Source organism: Dreissena polymorpha, chromosome 9, assembly GCF_020536995.1.
Source record: "Dreissena polymorpha isolate Duluth1 chromosome 9, UMN_Dpol_1.0, whole genome shotgun sequence".
Classification (NCBI taxonomy): domain Eukaryota; kingdom Metazoa; phylum Mollusca; class Bivalvia; order Myida; family Dreissenidae; genus Dreissena; species Dreissena polymorpha.
In genome coordinates this window covers 101,427,355-101,451,575 of record NC_068363.1, presented here as the reverse complement: position 1 = coordinate 101,451,575, position 24,221 = coordinate 101,427,355, and the positions used below count along the sequence as shown (strand labels likewise).

Sequence of the window (24,221 nt, the reverse complement as noted above, 5' to 3'; positions counted from 1 at the left end):
AATACAAAGTACAGTATTGACATAAATTGAGTGTTTTTTTTTCAAAATTATAAAAACTGCAATTATACATGTCATTTAGAGATTTGTTTACAAATAATGTTTACTGTTTTCATAGTACAGGATTTTAGTGTGATATAAAATCATGGCTGAGAAAACATTTAACTGACATGCTAAAGGACTTACTATCCGTAGTATATAAACACAGATTTTCACTTGGGAATGTTATATCTCTTGGTTATTAATCACTTTTTGTAAATTAAACAAGTATTGTTCCTTTGGGCGGTCTTTTTTTTAGCTCGTTTTTTTCGGAGAAAACAAGAGGTATTGTCATAGCCAGCTCGGCATACGCTGTCTACCGTCCGCCGTCCGCGTCATGCTTAAACCTTGACATTTGTCACTAAAATCAATGTGCTTCCACATAAAACTTTGAAACTTCATATGTAGATGTACCTTGATGAGTTCTACACGCCATTCCCATTTTTGGGTCACCAGGTCAAGGTCACTGTGACCTCTAAAAAAAAATTTTTTTAATCTGACAATGTTTCATTTATTCAAAACTGCACCTGCAGCCGAGCTTTGGCCCCTTGTTATGCGGTGCTCTTGTTGTTATCATTATGTCTGTCTCTCACATGTTTATCATTTTCTATACTTCTTAAGATTGTGTTGTTGTTGTATACCTGTCTTTGTTCTTTTCTCTGTATTTACTCATCTGTTTTTCCCTCTTTTCTTAAACCCATTCTCCAGGTCTAGAGCTTTTTCCACCCTTCCTGACTTTCCAGACTTGAGTCCACAGTAAGTAACTGATGGTACTGATATTCAAACCTGGTTTCATTTCGAGCAAGCTAGCTCAGTTGGTATAGCACTGGTCTGTTATTCCCAGAAGTTCAAACTTCAATCCTGACCTAGTCACATGACTTGTGTGGGGACTACTCATAAGATCCTTTCTACAACTATTCTTTTCCTAGTGGGGCAGTTGTTAGTTACTTGCACCATTATGTGCACTTAGTACTGGTAAACCAGTTTACCCAGGAAAAGTGTATGTTAAGTAACCTCCATGATATTACGATCAAATACTATTGAAAATGGTGACATACTATATGAAGGGCATATAAAACTCCTCCCGAAATTCAACTGTATTCATCAATGTCCCAGTAATATACGACTTACTGCATGTTGCTGAATTTTGTTTTAATATAGTAAAGCACCATAGTAACCATAGTAACCACTTGATAGGTGAGTGTCTTGTGCATACAAATCTGGGAGAAAAAAACATTGATTAAAAGCAAGCTGAATAATTTATTGAGCTGAGTGTAAACTAATGAGACTGATACTGTAAAATTGCTTTTACACATGGATTACTCTTCAAATTATTCTCAATTAATTATTTTTATTTTCATAATCGTTCACAACATAAAATGAAATACAGTCATACGTCACTTGCATCTAGAAGCAAAAAGCTTCTGTTTTCACAAGTATTGTCAGTGCTTTGATTATGGATGACCAACTAAATAAAAACCTCTTCACAGATCACAATAAGGGTATCTCAACATGAAAAAATAGTTCATCTTATATTGTTAATCTAAAAACAACCTGCCTTCTAATTTATCCATGTAAGATAGAGTGTCATGAAACTATGTTTTCTTTGCTTTTCTTAGTTTCATGACTGTCCATATACCATACTTCGGCAATGTATGAGGTGCGCTCTGGGAAAATAGGGCTAAATGCATAAAGTGGTGTCTCAGAATAGCCGCTGTTATAGTATTTTTCATGTTATAAGGAAGTCTTTTCTTAATGGAAATACATCTAAGGCAGAGTGTGTTCTAGGCAGAGTGTGTTCACTGATAGGGACTGGAAATACATCTAAGGCAGAGTGTGTTCTAGGCAGAGTGTGTTCACTGATACGGACTGCAATACATCTAAGGCAGAGTGTGTTCACTGATACGGACTGTGGAAATACATCTAAGGCAGAGTGTGTTCACTGATACAGACTGCAATACATCTAAGGCAGAGTGTGTTCACTGATACAGACTGCAATACATCTAAGGCAGAGTGTGTTCACTGATAGGGACTGCAATACATCTAAGGCAGAGTGTGTTCACTGATACGGACTGGAAATACATCTAAGGCAGAGTGTGTTCACTGATACGGACTGTGGAAATACATCTAAGGCAGAGTGTGTTCACTGATAGGGACTGCAATACATTTAAGGCAGAGTGTGTTCACTGATACAGACTGCAATACATTTAAGGCAGAGTGTGTTCACTGATACGGACTGCAATACATCTAAGGCAGAGTGTGTTCACTGATACGGACTGCAATACATCTAAGGCAGAGTGTGTTCACTGATACGGACTGGAAATACATCTAATGCAGAGTGTGTTCACTGATACGGACTGCAAATACATCTAAGGCAGAGTGTGTTCACTGATACTGACTGCAATACATCTAAGGCAGAGTGTGTTTACTGATAGGGACTGCAATACATTTAAGGCAGAGTGTGTTCACTGATACGGACTGCAATACATTTAAGGCAGAGTGTGTTTACTAATACGGACTGCAATACATCTAAGGCAGAGTGTGTTCACTGATAGGGACTGCAATACATCTAAGGCAGAGTGTGTTCACTGATACGGACTGGAAATACATCTAAGGCAGAGTGTGTTTACTGATACGGACTGGAAATACATCTAAGGCAGAGTGTGTTCACTGATACGGACTGTGGAAATACATCTAAGGCAGAGTGTGTTCACTGATACGGACTGTGGAAATACATCTAAGGCAGAGTGTGTTCACTGATACGGACTGGAAATACATCTAAGGCAGAGTGTGTTCACTGATACGGACTGGAAATACATCTAAGGCAGAGTGTGTTCACTTATACGGACTGCAATACATCTAAGGCAGAGTGTGTTCACTGATAGGGACTGCAATACATTTAAGGCAGAGTGTGTTCACTGATAGGGACTGAAATACATCTAAGGCAGAGTGTGTTCACTGATACGGACTGCAATACATCTAAGGCAGAGTGTGTTCACTGATAGGGACTGCAATACATCTAAGGCAGAGTGTGTTCACTGATACGGACTGTGGAAATACATCTAAGGCAGAGTGTGTTCACTGATACGGACTGCAAATACATCTAAGGCAGAGTGTGTTCACTGATACTGACTGCAATACATCTAAGGCAGAGTGTGTTTACTGATAGGGACTGCAATACATTTAAAGCAGAGTGTGTTCACTGATACGGACTGCAATACATTTAAGGCAGAGTGTGTTTACTAATACGGACTGCAATACATCTAAGGCAGAGTGTGTTCACTGATAGGGACTGCAATACATCTAAGGCAGAGTGTGTTCACTGATAGGGACTGCAATACATCTAAGGCAGAGTGTGTTCACTGATAGGGACTGCAATACATCTAAGGCAGAGTGTGTTCACTGATAGGGACTGCAATACATCTAAGGCAGAGTGTGTTCACTGATAGGGACTGCAATACATCTAAGGCAGAGTGTGTTCACTGATAGGGACTGCAATACATCTAAGGCAGAGTGTGTTCACTGATAGGGACTGAAATACATCTAAGGCAGAGTGTGTTCACTGATACGGACTGGAAATACATCTAAGGCAGAGTGTGTTCACTGATACGGACTGGAAATACATCTAAGGCAGAGTGTGTTCACTGATACGGACTGGAAATACATCTAAGGCAGAGTGTGTTCACTTATACGGACTGAAATACATCTAAGGCAGAGTGTGTTCACTGATAGGGACTGCAATACATCTAAGGCAGAGTGTGTTCACTGATAGGGACTGCAATACATCTAAGGCAGAGTGTGTTCACTGATACGGACTGGAAATACATCTAAGGCAGAGTGTGTTCACTTATACGGACTGCAATACATCTAAGGCAGAGTGTGTTCACTGATACGGACTGCAATACATTTAAGGCAGAGTGTGTTCACTTATACGGACTGTGGAAATACATCTAAGGCAGAGTGTGTTCACTGATACAGACTGCAAATACATCTAAGGCAGAGTGTGTTCACTGATACGGACTGCAATACATCTTAGGCATAGTGTGTTCACTGATACGGACTGGAATACATCTAAGGCAGAGTGTGTTCACTGATAGGGACTGCAATACATTTAAGGCAGAGTGTGTTCACTGATACGGACTGCAATACATCTAAGGCAGAGTGTGTTCACTGATACGGACTGCAATACATCTAAGGCAGAGTGTGTTCACTGATACAGACTGCAATACATCTAAGGCAGAGTGTGTTCACTGATACGGACTGGAATACATCTAAGGCAGAGTGTGTTCACTGATAGGGACTGCAATACATTTAAGGCAGAGTGTGTTCACTGATACGGACTGCAATACATCTAAGGCAGAGTGTGTTCACTGATACGGACTGCAAATACATCTAAGGCAGAGTGTGTTCACTGATACGGACTGCAATACATCTAAGGCAGAGTGTGTTCACTGATACGGACTGCAATACATCTAAGGCAGAGTGTGTTCACTGATACGGACTGCAATACATCTAAGGCAGAGTGTGTTCACTGATACGGACTGCAATACATCTAAGGCAGAGTGTGTTCACTGATACGGACTGCAATACATCTAAGGCAGAGTGTGTTCACTGATACGGATTGTGGAAATACATCTAAGGCAGAGTGTGTTCACTGATATGGACTGCAATACATCTAAGGCAGAGTGTGTTCACTGATACGGACTGCAATACATCTAAGGCAGAGTGTGTTCACTGATACGGACTGCAATACATCTAAGGCAGAGTGTGTTCACTGATACGGACTGCACAAGCTAATCTGGGACAACAGTTTACACACATGTATTAATCCCTGATTTTTTCCAGAGCACAGCTCATCTATATGACTCAGCATGTGCCAGTATATCTACAGTTGTATACAAATCACAATATTTGTCACAATTCATCAACGGTGAACATATTGTACAACAGGAGTATGCATGCTGATTCCTAATATTGCTGTATGTAAAAGCCCTTGTAACTTATTCACCCATACATCAAATAATTATTGTTTCTTTACACTTACAAGACAAATACAAATGCTGGTCAACAATTTTTTATAATGGTGATTGTTTTATACAGATAAAGAGACAATATTCTTTTATATAATTAAAACTAAGTAAAATATACATAATACTGTAAAGACTCGTTACTTTTGTTTATTTTTGGCCATAACCTCACAGCATTTATCAGAACTAATATAAACATAAACATAGGAAGCATATTGTATTTATATATTTTATATTGTTATGTAATACATGTATTTACCTGTAAATATTATGTGTTACATCTTACATGGTTTCAAATGTGTTCAAATGAGCTGTTTGAATAAGAGCTTACCAAACAGGTTCAATAAACTACTTCATCATATCAAGTGTTGCATATATTTCATGCTTATAAATGTATTTGTACAGTGTATCTGTGTGCCATTGTGTGTTGCAAAGCTTATATATACCAGTTGGCCTCTCATAGATTGTGTTTGTTCGTTTCTAAGCTATTCAACCCTATAGTGAAAGGTATTACAACCAGAATATTACACAAAAATTCAATGAGCAGTTGATGGGATCATTTTGTCTGACGCTGTTTAAAATAAACATGCATTAAGCAGTACTTAAAATAAAAAGTCCCTTGTTAATTAGAACATTTCAGAAATATAAAAGTCATTAAATCATAAATAACAATTGCCTAATGTCATGCAAGCCATTAGAACACCAAATTCATATAATATTGCCTTGGTTATTCTTAATGCAAAAATATTTCATTAATGTGCTTAAAATTTATCCTTCCAGACAAAATATTGCATTTTATAAGATTATCTCAATTTCTAAAATATTTAATTCAATACAATCAAGGCGAGAAATTCCCATCACATGCTCAATGGTTATATATTAATGCACAATTTTACCTACAATTCCTTTAACAAGGTGTGTGGCCCTTGCTCTGAAACCCTCTCTATCCTCTTGAATCTAGGCCAGTTAAGGGAGACAAGCGTGCCAAGTCTCGGGACGGGTCAAGTTCGGGACGTTCAGTCGCCAAACCTAAGAAAGCCGAGTTAAATAGGTTTGTATTTTGCAGCATGTGACCTGTTTGCAACCATTTAACTTTATTGTAGAGCATGATGGTGATTATTGTTCTAATTTTTGTAACCTCTTGAAGTGATAGATGTGACTAAGTTCTTTTATTGTTTCTTTTTATAGATGCTATATTAAATGCTTTTATTGTCCCCTACCGGTAAAACCGGAGGGGACATATGGTTTGCGCTCTGTGTCCGTCAGTCAGTCAGTCTGTCACACTTTTCTGGATCCTGCGATAACTTTAAAAGTTCTTAATATTTCTTCATGAAACTTGAAACATGGATAGATGGCAATATGGAGATTATGCATGTCATTGTATTTTGTTCCTAAACCAAAAATTCTGGTTGCTATGGCAACAACAACAACAACATATTAATTCTGACAATGGTGGAGTTTCACCGGTAGGGGACCATATTGCTTGACAATAGTTTTGTTGTGTGTGCATTTTCAAAGTATAAACAATACATCTCAATCAGTGATGTAATTTAACATTTGAATAGAAGATTTGCTACAAAAACTACAGGTACTAGAAACATCTTTGAAAACATTGTTATTTAATACCCCAACAAGCAAAGTTTCTGCGGGGGTATACCGGAATTCCCCTGTCAGTGGGTTGGTCTGTCAGGCTGCATGTGATCTTGTGTCACAAACTTGTTAACATGAAACTGTATTGATTTGCTGTTTATACAATGAATAAGTTGTGGAGGTAATTTGCATGTATGTAACAATATAATTTGCAGAGTTATATGCCCTTGAACATGGGAAAACATTTTATACTTGACATAATTGTTCAGTTATTTGCCTAAAATGTGTCAACATGAAACTTTACAGATACATTGATAATACTAGATAGAAGTGCAAGATGTTATTTTTGTGTTGTTCACGCTATTTAATAGTGTCATTGAACAAGAGTTAAGAGTTAATGTCCTTGAGCATAGGCACACTACATGTAGTCAATAAATCAATGCAAAGCTTTTTTTCTTTCATTGGGATCAATGTGAAAACAATTTTTTTTAAGTATAATTGTACTAATAATCCAGTTTTGAACCTGCGTCAAATGATCTATTTCCTGGTCATTTGTCATCTTCAATAACTCTTGGTATAAGTTTTCTTTTGTTTTTATATTTAATTAATATATATAAGAAAACACAATAATTTTCATTTATCAAATATAAATTTCTCAACTTAGCAGCTAGAAATAGTGGGTGTTCTTGTGTTTTTTTTATAAGACTTAAATGCCGACAGATTTATGGCTTTGCCCTGTATGCTAAATAAATAAACAAAAATGCAGTTGTAAAACATTAAAAAAAAAAGTTTAGTTTGAAGTTGTAATTTTATTGTCCTTGTATGATTTTTGTTTAATTTTTTGTGTAATCCTCAGTTCTCATGTAGATCGTGTCTGAAATAAAATACATTTAATATTTCTATTACCTCTTTGATTAACATAAAAGGAATAATATTTTCTCTGTTTTATATGACATAAAGATACAATTTTATATGTAATATGTAATTCTTTTTTTGTATAATGTGTATGATCAATTGCTTACATTCCTCCGAAACTAGAAAAGTAGCTTCATTCACAATACTTGGCATTTCAAGCTTCTCAACTTAAGGCTTTTCAGGATAATTATAATCTTAAACCATAAATATAACTAAGCATCTCCTCTGGATGTCTTTCAAAAAATCTTCAGTAACTCGAGAATCTGGTACAAACATTCGAAATGACAGCTGAAGTTGCGGCTCAAACAGTAAAGAAATAACAATAAAAGTGAAGCGAACACACAACCATATAAAAGGAATGCCAGCAAAGTGAATGAGGTTACAAACCATTCTAAAGCCTACCTGGTTGTTGGCTAAACTAACGGTGTGTATAGACTGCTTGCCCTACTAACCTTAACCCCTTTTGTTTCCCTTTTCCTGCTTGCTGTGTGTAGTGACTATGGTACAGTAGGTCACCTCCAAAGTGCTGTGAGTAAAACACCCATAGGGAAAAAATACAGCAAAGATTTTCATGGGGGTCTCAGTAGCGGAATGAAGGGAAAGTTTACTTTCAATAGGTAACTGTTTGCAGGTGGAATGTTTTCAACAAAATAACAATTTATACAGTTTACAATGTTCTGATATATTTTTGAAAACAAAGAAGAATTGTTATAAGAGTTGCTGACATTAATTGTTTTCGAAAACAGTTTAAAATATATATACATTCTGTATGTAATGGCATGTTTTGTAAACTAAAGAATTAATGAAAATAATTATTTTATATCTCATTTAATAATAATGAAGTGTATCAGAATATTTTCATTTTCTGTTTGTTCCATTTTTGTTTAATATTTTGTCTAATGCATTATACCCATAGTGTTCAAAATTCCATATATTTATTTTTCTCTTAATGGTTTATCAGTTCCATTCCCGGGTGTACTTTGTACCAGGGTTTTCCATGGAAATCCATGGAAAATATGAGGCTGGAGTATTCGGACTAAGTTTCCAGCCTTTTCCAGCGTCAATATTTTAAAAAAAGGGTGGAAAATTGTCCATGGTATGTGGAAATAGCCTGGAATAGTTTCCATGGTTTTCCAGGCTCCCTGGAATAATTACCATGGAACAATTTCCAGGGTTTTCCAGCCAGCATGGAATAAATACCGTCCGAATACTCCATGTAATCTGGAAAACCATGGATTTATTTCCAGGGTTTTCCAGATTACATGGAGTATTCGGACGGTATTTTTTCCATGCTGGCTGGAAAACCCTGGAAAATGTTCCAGGGTTTTTCCATGTTCAATATTCCATGGATGCCTGGTATAACATGGAAAATTGTCCAGCGTTTACCATGGTCACTGAATAGAAAAAGAAATTTCTGGTCTAAAAACAATATTCATGTATTAAATGAATACAATACTCACAGCTTAAGTAAATCATAATTTAAGGTTAGATTAAAACAAAACAAAAAATCAACATAATGCCTTAGTTTCTTCGATGTATTATTTTGTTCACAATTCATCAAAATATAACATCAGATTACAAATTGTGTTACATTTATTTAACAAATTATTCAGATCAAACAAGTGTTGTTTAATACATGCTTACAAAGCCTCTAGGTCCATAATCATAAATCAGGCCCTTACATAACAGAACAAGCGCGCCTTTAAAAGTTAAAAAGTATAATGCAACCTTCACAACATGTATTCAAAGTAACAAAATACAAGCAAGTCAAGTAATATACAGTAACAATTCACGAACCCTGTACAAACGATATACAAGAAACAAAATGAAAAATTTAAGTTATTTTTAGCTGCTTCATGTATGTCACAATATATGTAGCTGAACATGAGCACAAGGATAATATTTTTATGTCCCCCACTATAGTAGTGGGGGACATATTGTTTTTGCCCTGTCTGTTGGTTAGTCTGTTGGTTGGTTGGTCTGTTGGTTGGTTGGTTGGTTTGCACCAACTTTAACATTTTGCAATAACCTTTGCTATATTGAAGATAGCAACTTGATATTTGGCATGCATGTGTATCTCATGGAGCTGCACATTTTGAGTGGTGAAAGGTCAAGGTCATCCTTCAAGGTCAGAGGTCAAATATATGTGGCCAAAATCGCTCATTTTATGAATACTTTTGCAATATTGAAGATAGCAACTTGATATTTGGCATGCATGTGTATCTCATGGAGCTGCACATTTTGAGTGGTGAAAGGTCAAGGTCATACTTCAAGGTCAGAGGTCAAATATATGTGGCCCAAATCGCTTATTTTATGAATACTTTTGCAATATTAAAGATAGCAACTTGATATTTGGCATGCATGTGTAACTTATAGAGCTGCACATTTTGAGTGGTGAAAGGTCAAGGTCATCCTTCAAGGTCAGAGGTCAAATATATGTGGCCCAAATCGCTTATTTTATGAAAACTTTTGCAATATTGAAGATAGCAACTTGATATTTGGCATGCATGTGTAACTTATGGAGCTGCACATTTTGAGTGGTGAAAGGTCAAGGTCAAGGTCATCCTTCCAAGTCAAATATATGGGTCAAAATTGCTCATGTAATGCAACTTCTGCAATATTGAAGCTAGCAATTTTATATTTGACATGCATGTGTATCTCATGGAGCTGCACATTTTGAGTGGTGAAGGGTCAAGGTCATCCTTCAAGGTCAAACGTCATATAGGGGGACATTGTGTTTCACAAACACATCTTGTTCTCAGCTACTTTCACTTTAATGCAATTTAGGTGCTTAATTTCATTAAAATACTTTTATATAATTTTATTGTTCAAAGAAATTCAGAACATAATAGATGTACATGTATTACTTTCCAAGTGACAATTTAAAATATAATTGCAAATCTAAAACTTGTGTAGGCAGCTTAGTAAATTATAAGTACCCAGGTGGGATAAAATTACAGTTTTTAAAAACTTTTTTGTTAATTAGCTGGGCTTCAGTAGGTCGTGGATCTTTTATAGAACTTGTACTGCTGTTATACTGTAGGGCTCCTGCATGATCTCTGAAAGAAAAACAAAGCAAACAATATTACAAGAAAGTCATAAGTTTTTTACATTCATCTGTAAAAGTAAATGTGCAGCAATCATATGATTGAATATCTATACTTTAATGCTCATTCATATTTTTATCTATTTTAGATATTTCATATCACTGCTCAATTCTGTACATCTGGCTTTTTTGTATTCGAGCGAACATTTACGATCCTAAGTAGTTTGCAAGCGGGCTTTAATCTACTTGCAAACAGGAAAACTGAGACTTTAAAGTGAATAAATTGGTGATTTAACTTATATTTTTATAATGACTCTCTTTTATTTTGAAATTTATATTGTTGTTTTCTTAAATGCCCCAAAACGGGGTACACTAGCATGTTTCTGGAAACTCAAACATATATAGGAATTTTATATTCAGATATTGCTATATGAAAGTTATCTTGGGTTATTTCCCTGCCAAACTCTGCAGTATCTTCCATCAACTGGTCAGCTACAGTTAAAGCACATAATGAAAATGTATATAGAAAAGAATTCAAGTATTGTTTTAAATATTTAGTAAAATGGTCTTTTAATAATAACTTACAATGAAGTTAATACATCACAAAGCATAGCATAACAAAATTTGTTGGTATGATTAGTACAAATTTATTATTGCTATAATTAGAAAGATGTGTAATTCTATTGGTATGAAAATGCACAGTGAAACCTAAAAAACAATGCTATTGGTTTAATTAATTTATTTATAAACATTAACAGCATTAATGAGCATTGAGTTCTTATCATGCACAGCACATAACTCCCTTAGCCTCAGTTCCCTAGCCATGCATTATAAACTTCCGATACTACATTCAAGCTTATTAATATCTCCACATAGGACTTCCTTTATCAAGCTGCAAACTGCACTTAGTGAAAATGTGTGTGACAGCTGCTTTTAAACTTCTATATTTGCCATACTTTTACCTAAAATGTCACATAAAAAAGGTCTACAATGATTACATAAGAAGAATAAAATTAAAGGAATATTTAAAAATAATGAAAAGCACAAACCTTCAGTTGTTGTTCTATTCCTAGACAGACTTCTGAAACACTTGTATGCATCACTTTTTAACAACATTTCATGTCACTTTCCAAATGATATCCATACATTATTATTTTAAGAAATTCTTGTTAATGGAAAAACTCATTAACTCTACTGTTTGTGAAATTACATAAACTTCATTTTAACAACAAGTTTAACCTGCATTTTTTCTTCAATACGCCTTCTCCAGAATTTCAATCTAACAGGTAAACTTTCTGTATTTGAACTCAGCCAATCAGAAAAGGCTGTGATATTTTATAACCAATAGATTAGCCGCAGACACATCTGACTCACACACAGGCATCTCAGATAGTTTGTTAATTGCAAACCTGGACTGTAGTTAAATATTGAGTGTGTATACACCTTGAACAGGGTTAAGGAATTTAAACTTGTAGACATTGCTTTGAAAGTTACTACTATTACTTCTACTACTAGTACTACTACTACTACTACTACTTCTGCAAAACTACTACTACTATTACAACAGCCACAACAACAACAACTACCTACTACTACTACTACTACTACTACTACTGCTACTACTACTACTACTACTACTGCTACTTCTACTTCTACTACTACTACTACTACTACTACTACTACATCTACTACTGCTACTACTACTACTACTACTACTACTACTACTGCTGCTACTACTGCTACTACTACTACTACTACTACTACTTCAACTTCTACTACTGCTTCAACTACTACTACTACTGCTACTGCTGCTGCTACTGCTGCTGCTGCTACTACTCCTGCTGCTGCTGCTACTACTACTACTGCTACTGCTGCTGCTGCTACTATTACAACTCCTGCTGCAGCGACTACTACTACTACTGCTGCTGCTGCTGCTGTTACTACTACTACTACTTCTACCACTACTACTGCTGCTACTTCTACTTCTACTACTTCTACTACTACTACTACTACTACTACTACTACTACTACTACTACTACTACTACTACTACTACTACTACTAGTACTTCAACTACTACTGCTACTACTACTGCTACTACTACTGATGCTGCTGATGCTGCTACTGCTACTACTGCTGCTGCTGCTACTTCTACTACTACTACTGCTGCTGCTGCTAATGCTACTTCCTTAACTACTACTACTACTGCTGCTACTAGTATTGTTATTATTATTTATACTACTATTGCTACCATTACTGCTACTATTCCTGTAAATGCTAAAACAACAACACAATAGTAACTGCTACTGTCACTTAAATTTGCACCAATAGTATAATTATCAGTAGTTTAACTGCTTGTACAACTTATACAACAACCACTTTTACTTCTACTCCTACAACATATTCTACTGCCAGCACCAGCATTACTACTTCTACTACTACTACTACTACTACTACTACTATAACTACTACTATTTCTGCCCAAACTATGCACATTGTTTTATGTTTTATTCATATATTGTGTAAATTGTTGAACTCTGATTTACTTTGAATAAAATGTGTTGCATTTTTATAAGTTATTTTCTCCTCTTATAAAGTCTAAGTTTTTTCCAGGGTTAGCTGAAAATGTTAGAGTCTTTTCCATGCTTAAAAAATTCTATGTTCCACTTTCCATGCCATCTGGAAATATTTTCCAGGGTTATCCAGCCTAAATCCAGCGTTTTCCATTCCTTTTCCATGCTTTTCCATCCAAGGCTGGAAAATGCTTGGAAAAAAAGTCCACGTTTCATGGACATTTCTAGAACAAAACCCTGGAAAACCCTGGAAACTGTTTCAAATTCCAGGGATTACCATGGAATTCCATGTTATACCATGGATTTCCAGCCTAAGTTCCATGATTACCCTGGACAATGTACACCCGGGTTTTCATGAAAACAACTGTTTTCTGTTTGAATTGTTTACTGTAGTTGTTGACGTTCATATTGATAAATAATGTTACATAACAAAACTTTCATATGAATAACATTTCATAAAGTAATAAATAAATAATGTTACATTGACATAAGCCATCATATGTTTTCTTTTAATATTTTTAGCCAAACAGATATTGATTTTACATTGCCACATTAATGTAATGATTTTCTATTGGTAGCTAGTTGTAGTGTTCACATGTGCAGAATTTTGTAGCTGATACAACTTATTTATGTTATCATGCAAGATTGAAATAAAAAAATTGTTAGTTTTAACATTTAATTTTAATGTAACAAAATGGTTTACTGAGGGCTCTAATATGTAATTGCCTTATTAGTGGAAAAATAAATTGTGCTAGTTTTACTTAGAATTTGTTCCTATACAAAATTAATATTTTACTACTATGAAGTAATGCTATTTTGTAGTAGTTCTTTTATAAATCACATGTGCCTAAATTGTTTAAATTTTAGTTGTACTTCAAATCAAATTATTGAAGCTGTACTACTCACAAGTCCATCAGCGTTATGCTATAATTCATATTTGCATGGAATTTCTATACATCTTCGTATCTACTCCCATATGTATTCCACAGAAAATGTGCACATGTTTTCAGTGTCATTGCATGGGGTCACTTACCAAGGTCCACATCTAGGACCTTCTGTTGAGCAACATTAATCATTTTATTGTATTCAAAATATCTGATTAAAAAATATATTCTACAACTAAAACTAAAATTCAATTGAAACTCGAATTATGTTGTTTAGGATCATTATTTTAGGGCAGCGAATAAAATTTACGTTATACTTCCAAAGCAGAATAATATGCAGGCCAGCTGTCTTGGTTCAGCTCTTGTTATTCGATCTCAAACTGATTTTTTTAAATTCATTAAATACGTAAATAAGTGGTATAGGGATAATTACAATGTGATAAGTAAGGGTGATGTTTTCTTTCAGACAAGAGATGGGTCAGTCGAAACTGCAGCTAGGCGCGTTCACAATCTACCCAGCGTTTGGTATCATACTGCCTAACGGTCATCAGATGGTCAACATAGAATGTGTGGCAGAGACGCAGGGCCGATTTGATGAGGTTAGATATCTTTGTCCTTATAAACGATCAAAATGTTCTCTCCTGATATTCATGAATAATGTTGATTGGTAATCACAATTATGTATTTTGTTGTTGTAAAACATACTCTGAGTCATTAAAGGGGCCTTTTCACGTTTTGGTAAATTGAAAATTAAAAAAGTTGTTACAGATTCGCAAATTTTTGTTTTAGTTATGATATTTTTGAGGAAATAGTAATACTGAACATTTACCATGCTCTAAAATATCCATTATATGCATCTTTAGACGATTTGAAAACCTGAAAATTATAACGCGTTGCAACACGAAACGATTGAATAATTTGGAAAGTTATGTTGTTGTCGTTATATTTTGTGAAACAACGAGGATTACTTATATAAGTAAAAAATACATCCGCTCATAGCATGAGCACGGATGGTCCAGTGGTCTAAGTGGGAGACATTTTACTCCAGGGGTCAGTGGTTTGAGCCCATTTGAGGGTTGCTTTTTAGCTCACCTGAGCACAACGTGCTCATGGTGAGCTTTTGTGATCGCCTTTTGTCCGTCGTGCGTCATCCGTCATGCGTCGTCAACATTTTGCCTTGTGAACACTCTAAAGGCCACATTTATTGTCTGATCTTCATGAAACTTGGTCAGAATATTTGTCCCATTGATACCTCAACTGAGTTCGAAACTGGGTCATGCTGGGTCAAAAACTAGGTGAAAAAAAAAAAAAACTTGTGAAAACTGAAGAAGTCTCATTTGATGCCCAATCTTCATGTAACTTTGTAAAAATGTTTGTCTAAATAATATGTTGGTTGAGTTAAAAAATGGTTCCAGTTCGTTGAAAAACATGGGCGCCAGGGGGCAGGGCAGTATTCCTTATATGGCTAAAGAGAAACCTTGTGAACACTCTAGAAGTCACAATTTTTGCCCAATCATCATGAAACTTGGTCAAAACATTGGTTTCATTGATATCTCGGACGAGTTTGAAAATGGTCCAGATCGGTGAAAAAACATGGCAGCCAGGGGGCAGGGCAGTTTTCCTAATATGGCTATAGTAAAACCTTGTTAACACTCTAGAGGCCACATTTATTGTCCAATCTTCATGAAATTTGGTCAGAAGATTGGTCTATGTAATATCCTGGATGAGTTCGAAAATGGTTACGTTTGCTTGAAAAACATGGCTGCCAAGGCGCGGGCATTTTTCCTTATATGGCTATATACGGCTATAGTTAAACCTTGTGAACACTCTAGAGGCCACATTTATTGTCCAATCTTCATGAAATTTGGTCAGAAGATTGGTGTCAATGATATCTTGGATGAGTTTGAAAATTGTTATGTTTGCTTGAATAACATGGCTGCCAAGGGGCGGGGCATTTTTCCGTATATGGCTATAGTAAAATCTTGTTAACACTCTTGAGGCCACATTTATTGTCCGATCTTCATGAAACTTGTTCAGAAGATTCGTCCCAATAATATTTTGGACGAGTTCAAAAATGATGCCGGTAGGTTGAACAACATGGCCGCCAGGGGGCGGGGCATTTTTCCTTATATGGCTTTAGTAAAACCTTGTTCACACTCTAGAGGCGACATTTATTTTCCGATTTTCATAAAACTTTGTCAGAAGATTTGTCCTAATGATATCTTGGATGAGTTTGAATATGGTTTCGGTTGCTTAAAAACATGGCCACCAGCAGGCCAGCATTTTTCCTAATATGGCTATATATCATGCTTTAATCCTTGTTAACACTCTAGAGGCCACATTTATTGTTCGATCATCATGAAACTTGGTCAGATGATTTCTCCCAATGATCTCTTGGATGCGTTCAAAAATGGTATCGGTTGGTGGAAAAACATGGGGGCGTGGCATTTTTCCTTATATAGCTATAATAAAACTTTGTTAACACTCTAGAAGCCATATTTATTGTACGATCATCATGAAACCTTGTCAGAAGGTTTGTCCCAATTATATTTTGGACAAGTTCAAAAATGGTTCCAGTTGCTTGAAAAACATGGCCGGGGCATTTTTCCTTATATGGACTTATGAATCTTCATGAAACTTTATCAATATATTTGTTTAAATGATATCTTGAATGTGTATGAAAATGGTTCTGGTCTGTTGAAAAACCTGGCTTCCAGGGTGTTCACTATTCATGATAGTTGGTAAGAACATTTTGTTCTAATGACATCTTTGGCGGCACAGAACAGGTCAGTTACTTTGAATCTCAGGTGAGTGACTTTGGGCCTTTCAGGCCCTCTTGTTTTCTTTTTTTTTTTAATTGTGTTCTTGTTTTTTTACTGGAGATTTGTAGGCCAAATGTTTAAATTTATCAATATAAAGCATTTAATGACAAGCTTCAATGCATGCAAAACTCTGTGGAAAGGCCCCTTTAACATTAAGATTGGGTATGACTTCTTTGTAAGATTAGTCTGATTCTCAATTTAATAATAATAAATTGGGCACCATGATGTCATTACAATATATGTATTGCCTTACGCTTTGATTTGCTCAACTCAATTCTGGTATGGAAACAAATATATCCCTGTGAACAGTATTTAATTATATTTTAATGCAAAAAAAATCAGGTCAATTTTTGACATTCTGCTTGGCAGGTATACTTCAAGTCATTTACTATCAAGATTGATAAAAAGGTTTAAAATTATTAATACTTTTGTACACATTTTTCACCTTAAGTTGAATTGCATTGTGTTCATCATAGATAGATATTTTCATGTTTTTCATTTAAGGAACTGAGTATTGACATAGCTGATCGCGATCCCACTGACAACCCCGGTGGTATCCCCTACAAATTGCTTGCAGAAGCATGTATTCCTTCTATCAATGTCGATGACCTTGGCTCCATCTTTGAGGAACACCGAATCTGCAAGAACCTGAGTGTCTGGCAGCACACCAACTCGGTACTTTTTTTATTGCATTTTAATAAGGTTTAATTTTTTATGGGATTTTTTTTGGTTCAGAAAAATGTGCATATACAGCACATACTAAAAACTTATTTAAACTTAAAAGATTTATGTTGTTCCCATTTTCCACTAAAATCTAGGTGCAAAGAATAATAGTCATTTGTTATTTTTTGTTTTCACATTTTGTTTGGAGCATATATCAAACACTTTAAGAGGAACCAACTTGAAACTTCATAGATAGGTAGCTTCGTTTAGGGTTTGTGATCTCCATGATGGGACATGCAGCTCCTGACATTTCATAGCAAGATAGATCTCAATGATGGACGTGCTGGGCCCAACATTTCATTGCTAGATAGTTCTCCATGATGGGACATGCAGGGCTTGACATTTATTGCTAGATAGATCTCAATTATGGGACATGCAGGGCTGGACATTTATTGCTAGATTGTTCGCAATTATGGGGCATGCAGGGCCAGGCATTTCTTAGCTTAATAGATCTCAAAGATGGGACATGCAGGGCCAGGCATTTCTTAGCAAGATAGATCTTAATGATGGGACATGCAGGGCCAAGCATTTCTTAGCTAGATAGACCTCGATGATGGGACATGCAGGGCCAGGCATTTCTTAGCTAGATAGATTTCAATGATGGGACATTTAAGGCCGACATGTCATAGAAAGATAGTTCTCAATAACAGGACATGCAGGGCCCAGCATTTCGTAGCTAGATAGATCTCAATGAAGGGACATGCAGGGCCCGACATTTCGTAGCTGGATAGATCTCAATGATGGGACATGCAGGGCCAAGCATTTCGTAGCTAGATAGATCTCGATGATGGGACATGCAGGGCCAAGCATTTCGTACCTAGATAGATCTCGATGATGGGACATGCAGGGCCCGACATTTCATAGATAAATAGATCTCGATGATGGGACATGCAGGGCCCGACATTTCATAGATAAATAGATCTCGATGATGGGACATGCAGGGCCCGACATTTCATAGATAAATAGATCTCGATGATGGGACATGCAGGGCCCGACATTTCATAGATAAATAGATCTCGATGATGGGACATGCAGGGCCCGACATTTCATAGATAAATAGATCTCGATGATGGGACATGCAGGGCCCGACATTTCATAGATAAATAGATCTTGATGATGGGACATGCAGGGCCCGACATTTCATAGATAAATAGATCTCGATGATGGGACATGCAGGGCCCGACATTTCATAGATAAATAGATCTCGATGATGGGACATGCAGGGCCCGACATTTCATAGATAAATAGATCTCAATGAAGGGACATGCAGGGCCCGACATTTCATTGATAAATAGATCTCAATGAAGGGACATGCAGGGCCCGACATTTCATAGATAAATAGATCTCGATGATGGGACATGCAGGGCCCGACATTTCATAGATAAATAGATCTCGATGATGGGACATGCAGGGCCCGACATTTCATAGATAAATAGATCTCAATGAAGGGACATGCAGGGCTTGACATTTCATAGATAAATAGATCTCAATGAAGGGACATGCAGGGCCCGACATTTCATAGATAAATAGATCTCGATGATGGGACATGCAGGGCCCGACATTTCATAGATAAATAGATCTCGATGATGGGACATGCAGGGCCAGACATTTCATAGATAAATAGATCTCAATGATGGGACATGCAGGGCCCGACATTTCATAGATAAATAGATCTCAATGAAGGGACATGCAGGGCCCGACATTTCATAGATAAATAGATCTCGATGATGGGACATGCAGGGCCCGACATTTCATAGATAAATAGATCTCGATGATGGGACATGCAGGGCCAGACATTTCATAGATAAATAGATCTCAATGAAGGGACATGCAGGGCCCGACATTTCATAGATAAATAGATCTCGATGAAGGGACATGCAGGTCCTAAGAGCCTTTATTCTCATTTTCATCATTTCTCAGAAATGTTAATGCTGTCACAAAAATTAAGGAATATATTAAATTTTCTATGAGGAATCAAGGCAAATAGATGGTAGGTACTTTGTAGGTATGAAGCTTTGATTGTTGCTAAACCAGGTCTTAAAACTGAATTAAATATGTCCTCTGACAATGCAGCATGAGAGGGTATTTCAAGCAAAACATTGGAAGTTCTCATTTCACTAGATCTCAAAGAGCGTACTTGATTTTCCAGTTTGAAAGCAGCGGTGTGTACGCTGAAGACGAAAAGAAGTTTGTTTTCAACAACGTCATCGTTGGTCGCAAGGCAACTGCGCGATTTAAGATCTCGAACAACCAGAAGGTCCCATGCGATGTCTTGTTCTCTGTGAAGCCCCTAGCCTTGAAGGGATCCTCCAAAAACCAGGACATCTTTGAGGTGGATCCACCACGTGCCCAAATCATGAACCACAGTCATGTATATGCCACTGTGACCTTCACCCCACCATCCATGCAGGTAAGTCCAAAGAAAATAAAACATTTGGTTCCTAGTTCTTACTTCTCAATGCCTCATGGAGGTAAGGCCTATTGAAAAATAATATTACAAAAGACCGTCGACGCAGGTAATTCTATACAAAAGACTGTTGTTAGGTTACATTACACTAAATCATTTTGTATCCCTCCGTGGTCCATTCCAAAGTAGTGCCTATTTCTAAAGAGTACCTTTTTTCTTCAGAATTAAAAGCGATTTAGCGATCGCACCCATGCTTTTTGTGATTATTTCCTGCATCCTGTATGTGTCTGCAACATTTTGGCGCATTTCATTGGGGATTACGTTGAAAGATGACTGTTTGGGGTGCGTTTATTGAAGTACAGGGCTTTTGTTGAAATTTCACTTTCAAACTCTGTTTTCTGAGGGTGCTTGCCTTTGGGCGAATTTTACTTTCTTAGAAGTTGCAAGACCATATATTTTTGACTGCATTTATTGACAGAGGACAGAGTTATCTTTAAAATGATACCGGTCTTGCAAAATTTGATGTATAGGAGATACAAGAAAAATGCTTTGAAAGTTGGCAGTTTTATAATGGGACCCAATGGGAAATGGATTAAGTGTTATATAACCTTAAAAAAACGCACATACCGGGTCTTCAGGTACAATATCTTTAGAAAATCACTATTTAGCTGTGTTATTTTATTGATTGGATAACATTTACCGAGAAAACGTGAACAGTATAATTGCGTATGTGTTTTCTACGATTTTTAAAGGAAAATGGGATTTTTCGGGTCAAAAAAGTACGGAAACCAGATTTTTGGACCTGCCCATCCGATCGTGTTTTAAGAAACTTATAACACTTTTAACGTGTCAGTTATGTCCACGACATGCAAATACGTGTAAATGGGCTGTTTATTTTGTAGTTTGTATATGATTTACATGCGATTTGTGGTTGCTTTGCCTCCGGAATCCAAGTACAGAAAACGCAAGCCAGATGGCTTATCAGGTGTCATAATCAAAGGCGTTTTTGGGGTATTTGTTGTTGTCAGATCGACCTGAAATTTTGTATTTGTAGTACAAATATGTTAATTATGCTGTAGATAGTTTTTTTCCATGATCTTAAAGTTTAAGTTTTCTTTACGGTTACATTACACTAAATCATTTTGTATCCCTCCGTGGTCCATTCGAAAGTAGTGCCTATTTCTAAAGAGTTCCTTTTCTCTTCGGTATTAAAAGCGATTTAGCGATCGCCCCCATGCTTTTTGTGATTATCTCCTGCATCCTGTGTGTGTCTGCAACATTTTGGCGCATTTCATTGGGAATACGTTGAAAGATGACTGTTTGGGGTGCGTTTATTGAAATACGGGGCTTTTGTTGAAATTTCACTTTCAAAACTTTGTTTTCCGAGGGTGCTTGCCTTTGGGCCAATTTTTCTTTCTTAGAAGTTGCAAGACCATATATTTTTGACTGCATTTATTGAAAGAGGACAAATTTATCTTTAAAATGATACCGGTCTTGCAAAATTTGATGTATAGGAGATACAAGAAAAATGCTTTGAAAGTTGGCAGTTTCATAATGGGACCCAATGGGAAATGGATTTAGTGTAATATAACCTGTTAAGAAATTCCATCAATACAGGCAAGTCCAAAGAAAATAAAACATTTGGTTCCTATCATTTAATTGTAAGTGCCATCCATGCAGGTGAGGCCTATTGAAATAAATAGTTTGGTTCCGGTTACTTGCCAATTATCATCTACCAGGAAAATACAAAACAAAATATACTACATTGTTGTTAAAAATGGGCCATTCTAGCAACTGAGGCTAAACTAAGTAAAGCATGTGGTTCCTCAGGAACAACCATTTATGCAGCTAAGGCTAAACAAAATAAAAGCGTTTCCTTAGAAAAGACTGTTCATACAGCTACAATCAAACAGAATAAATAAATTGTTTACTTAGAAAAGACTGTTCATTCAGCTATGGCCAAACAAAATAAATAAAGTGATTCCTAAGAAAAGATTGTTGATGCAGTTAAGGCCAATAAAAAACAGGTCTTCATTAGAAAGGACTGGTCATGTAGGTAAGGCTTCACAAAATAAACCATCTGTTTTTTTCGAAAAAAACTTTTAATGCTGCTAGGACCAACAAAATAAACCATGTGGGTTTTCAGACATTTCATAAAGGTAAGACAGAGTTTAAAATATCAGGTTATTCCTTCTACAAATCATTCATGCAGTTAAGGCTAATCAGAAAAAATCTTCATAGTATATGTAAAAAGGAAATTATTAAATTATTGTAGGACGGACCAAACATGCTGGTAAGAGTAAACAAATCATTTGTTTCCTGTTGTTTGTTTAGTCCTCTTGCAGTCAACTAAATTTAGCTGTCATAAGAGCATTTCCTTAGTTCAAAGATAAATGTCATACAGAAATTAAAAGTCACATTTGGGCATTATAGAGAATGTCCAGATTGTAATTTTATTTTTAAAAAATTCAAATTTGCAATAACTTGCCAAGATAAATTCATCACTTGAAGAGTGTGTTGAGTGCAAAACATGTATTGCAAGCTCAAAGGTCAAGGTCATACTAAAAAGTTGATACTTAAAATATTGGCACATACAGCTTGTGCAGGCTGCATAATTAAATTAACAAATATATACCTCTCATGTTCACCTGTTGAGAGAATTTGTTGAGAGAATTGTTGCAGCATCTTGTTTTTTTTAAATTCTTCATTAACTGTTAAGTTTTCTTTCTTTTTTGTTAATATGTTCAATGTTACTTCAGTTCAACAGCTGCTGTTATAAGCAAAATAGGTTTCCAAGTTACTTATGATTGAATCATTTTACATCAAATTAAATTTAACTTCTACATTATAATTCTTAAAGTTACACATTCATAATGTTTTCATAGCACTGTACAATTAAGAAGCATAACATTATTTTAAATAAATACCTTTAAATTAGAAACAAAAAATACAATTATCGGTATACATTATATTAATATGAGAATTTTTTTTATGCCTAATGATAAAATATGATATTTTTGCAATGAAATAACAGCAGTGAAAAGAACAAATTGTTATTTTCACCGGTGAAAAGAACAATTTTCGGAACTCCTTTTCTATTTTTAGATTATCATAAATAATTCTATATATATTTCCTATGATCTTGAGTGAATTAAAATCGACATTCTACAGAATCTAACAAATTGTATTTTTATTTTATGCTTTTTCACCATTTATTTACATTTTAAAAGAGTTAAAATGGAGAATTTCGCTGGTATAATGACGTCATTTCGTCACACTAATGACGTCATTTTGTGTTTTGAAAATGTATTGAGGCACGCCACGGGAGAAACTCCGAGAAAGGGTTACTTTTCAGCAAAAGGGAAACAGATGTTAATTATTTTCTTGTAAAAGGGGCATAAAAGAAACAGAAAATTTGTTCATGTCAGTGTAAGATTGTTTGTTATTTCACTCAGATCATAGAAAAATAATATTTTCACTCGTGGCTGCGCCACTCTTAAAACTATATTTGCTATGATCAGTAGTGAAATAACAAACAATCTTACACTGACATGAACAAATATCCTCTATGACTTTGTGTTTTTTTGTGGACTTGCTCAAATGTATTAATTTCTCTATTTTTCAGAATTTCAGTGCTATTTTCGAGGCCCTGATTGATGGTTTGTCGCCAAACCAGGCTCGTGGAAAGACGCTTACGTTCGAAATCTCTGGAGATGGAAATCTTCCGAGAATCTCGATAACAAAACCAACTGTGAGAAATAAGAGAGGACAACCCTTGCTCTTGTTTAAGAAAAATCTTGTTGGCCGCACTGAGTCACTTCCCTTGGTGCTTGTGAACGATGGAACACTACCAAGCAAAGTAAATTACCATTATGAATATGATAAGTCTAAAAATAGTTTAAATAATTTAAATCCACTATTACAATACTTACTGCATGTGTATTACTTGTAATGGATTATGCAGCTTTAGAACATGCAAGTTAGAACATACACGTTTAGAACATGACATTTGAAGGATACAAGTATCTGCTTTGTTCCAGGTTGATATTGACCTTATAGACCCAGACAACGTGTTCCAGCTTAAAGCTGTTGAAGGTACCAATGCCATTATGGCTGACGAGGATGTAGAAGGTGAGTCTGCAAAAAAATAATTTGTAAAAAAAAATGTGAATAACAAGAAAACATGATTTTATTTTTGT

At 35.8% G+C, this 24,221-nt stretch overlaps 1 protein-coding gene across 10 annotated transcripts in view; it reads left to right on the top strand.

Annotated features, from left to right (window-relative positions):
* Positions 1 to 24,221, top strand: part of LOC127843675 (hydrocephalus-inducing protein homolog) — an 86,828-nt gene that overhangs the window by 23,327 nt on the left and 39,280 nt on the right. For 4 of the 10 annotated variants that reach the window (XM_052373381.1, XM_052373383.1, XM_052373382.1 and 1 more), the window contains 9 exons: positions 745 to 792; positions 6,025 to 6,114; positions 8,063 to 8,185; positions 14,537 to 14,669; positions 17,397 to 17,567; positions 19,765 to 20,025; positions 22,298 to 22,315; positions 23,648 to 23,881; positions 24,063 to 24,153. In XM_052373381.1, the coding sequence (XP_052229341.1) occupies positions 745 to 792; positions 6,025 to 6,114; positions 8,063 to 8,185; positions 14,537 to 14,669; positions 17,397 to 17,567; positions 19,765 to 20,025; positions 22,298 to 22,315; positions 23,648 to 23,881; positions 24,063 to 24,153 (1,169 nt within the window). The remainder of the gene's footprint in view (positions 1 to 744; positions 793 to 6,024; positions 6,115 to 8,062; positions 8,186 to 14,536; positions 14,670 to 17,396; positions 17,568 to 19,764; positions 20,026 to 22,297; positions 22,316 to 23,647; positions 23,882 to 24,062; positions 24,154 to 24,221) is intronic. The other 6 variants (XM_052373385.1, XM_052373384.1, XM_052373380.1 and 3 more) reach the window with 6 other exon arrangements.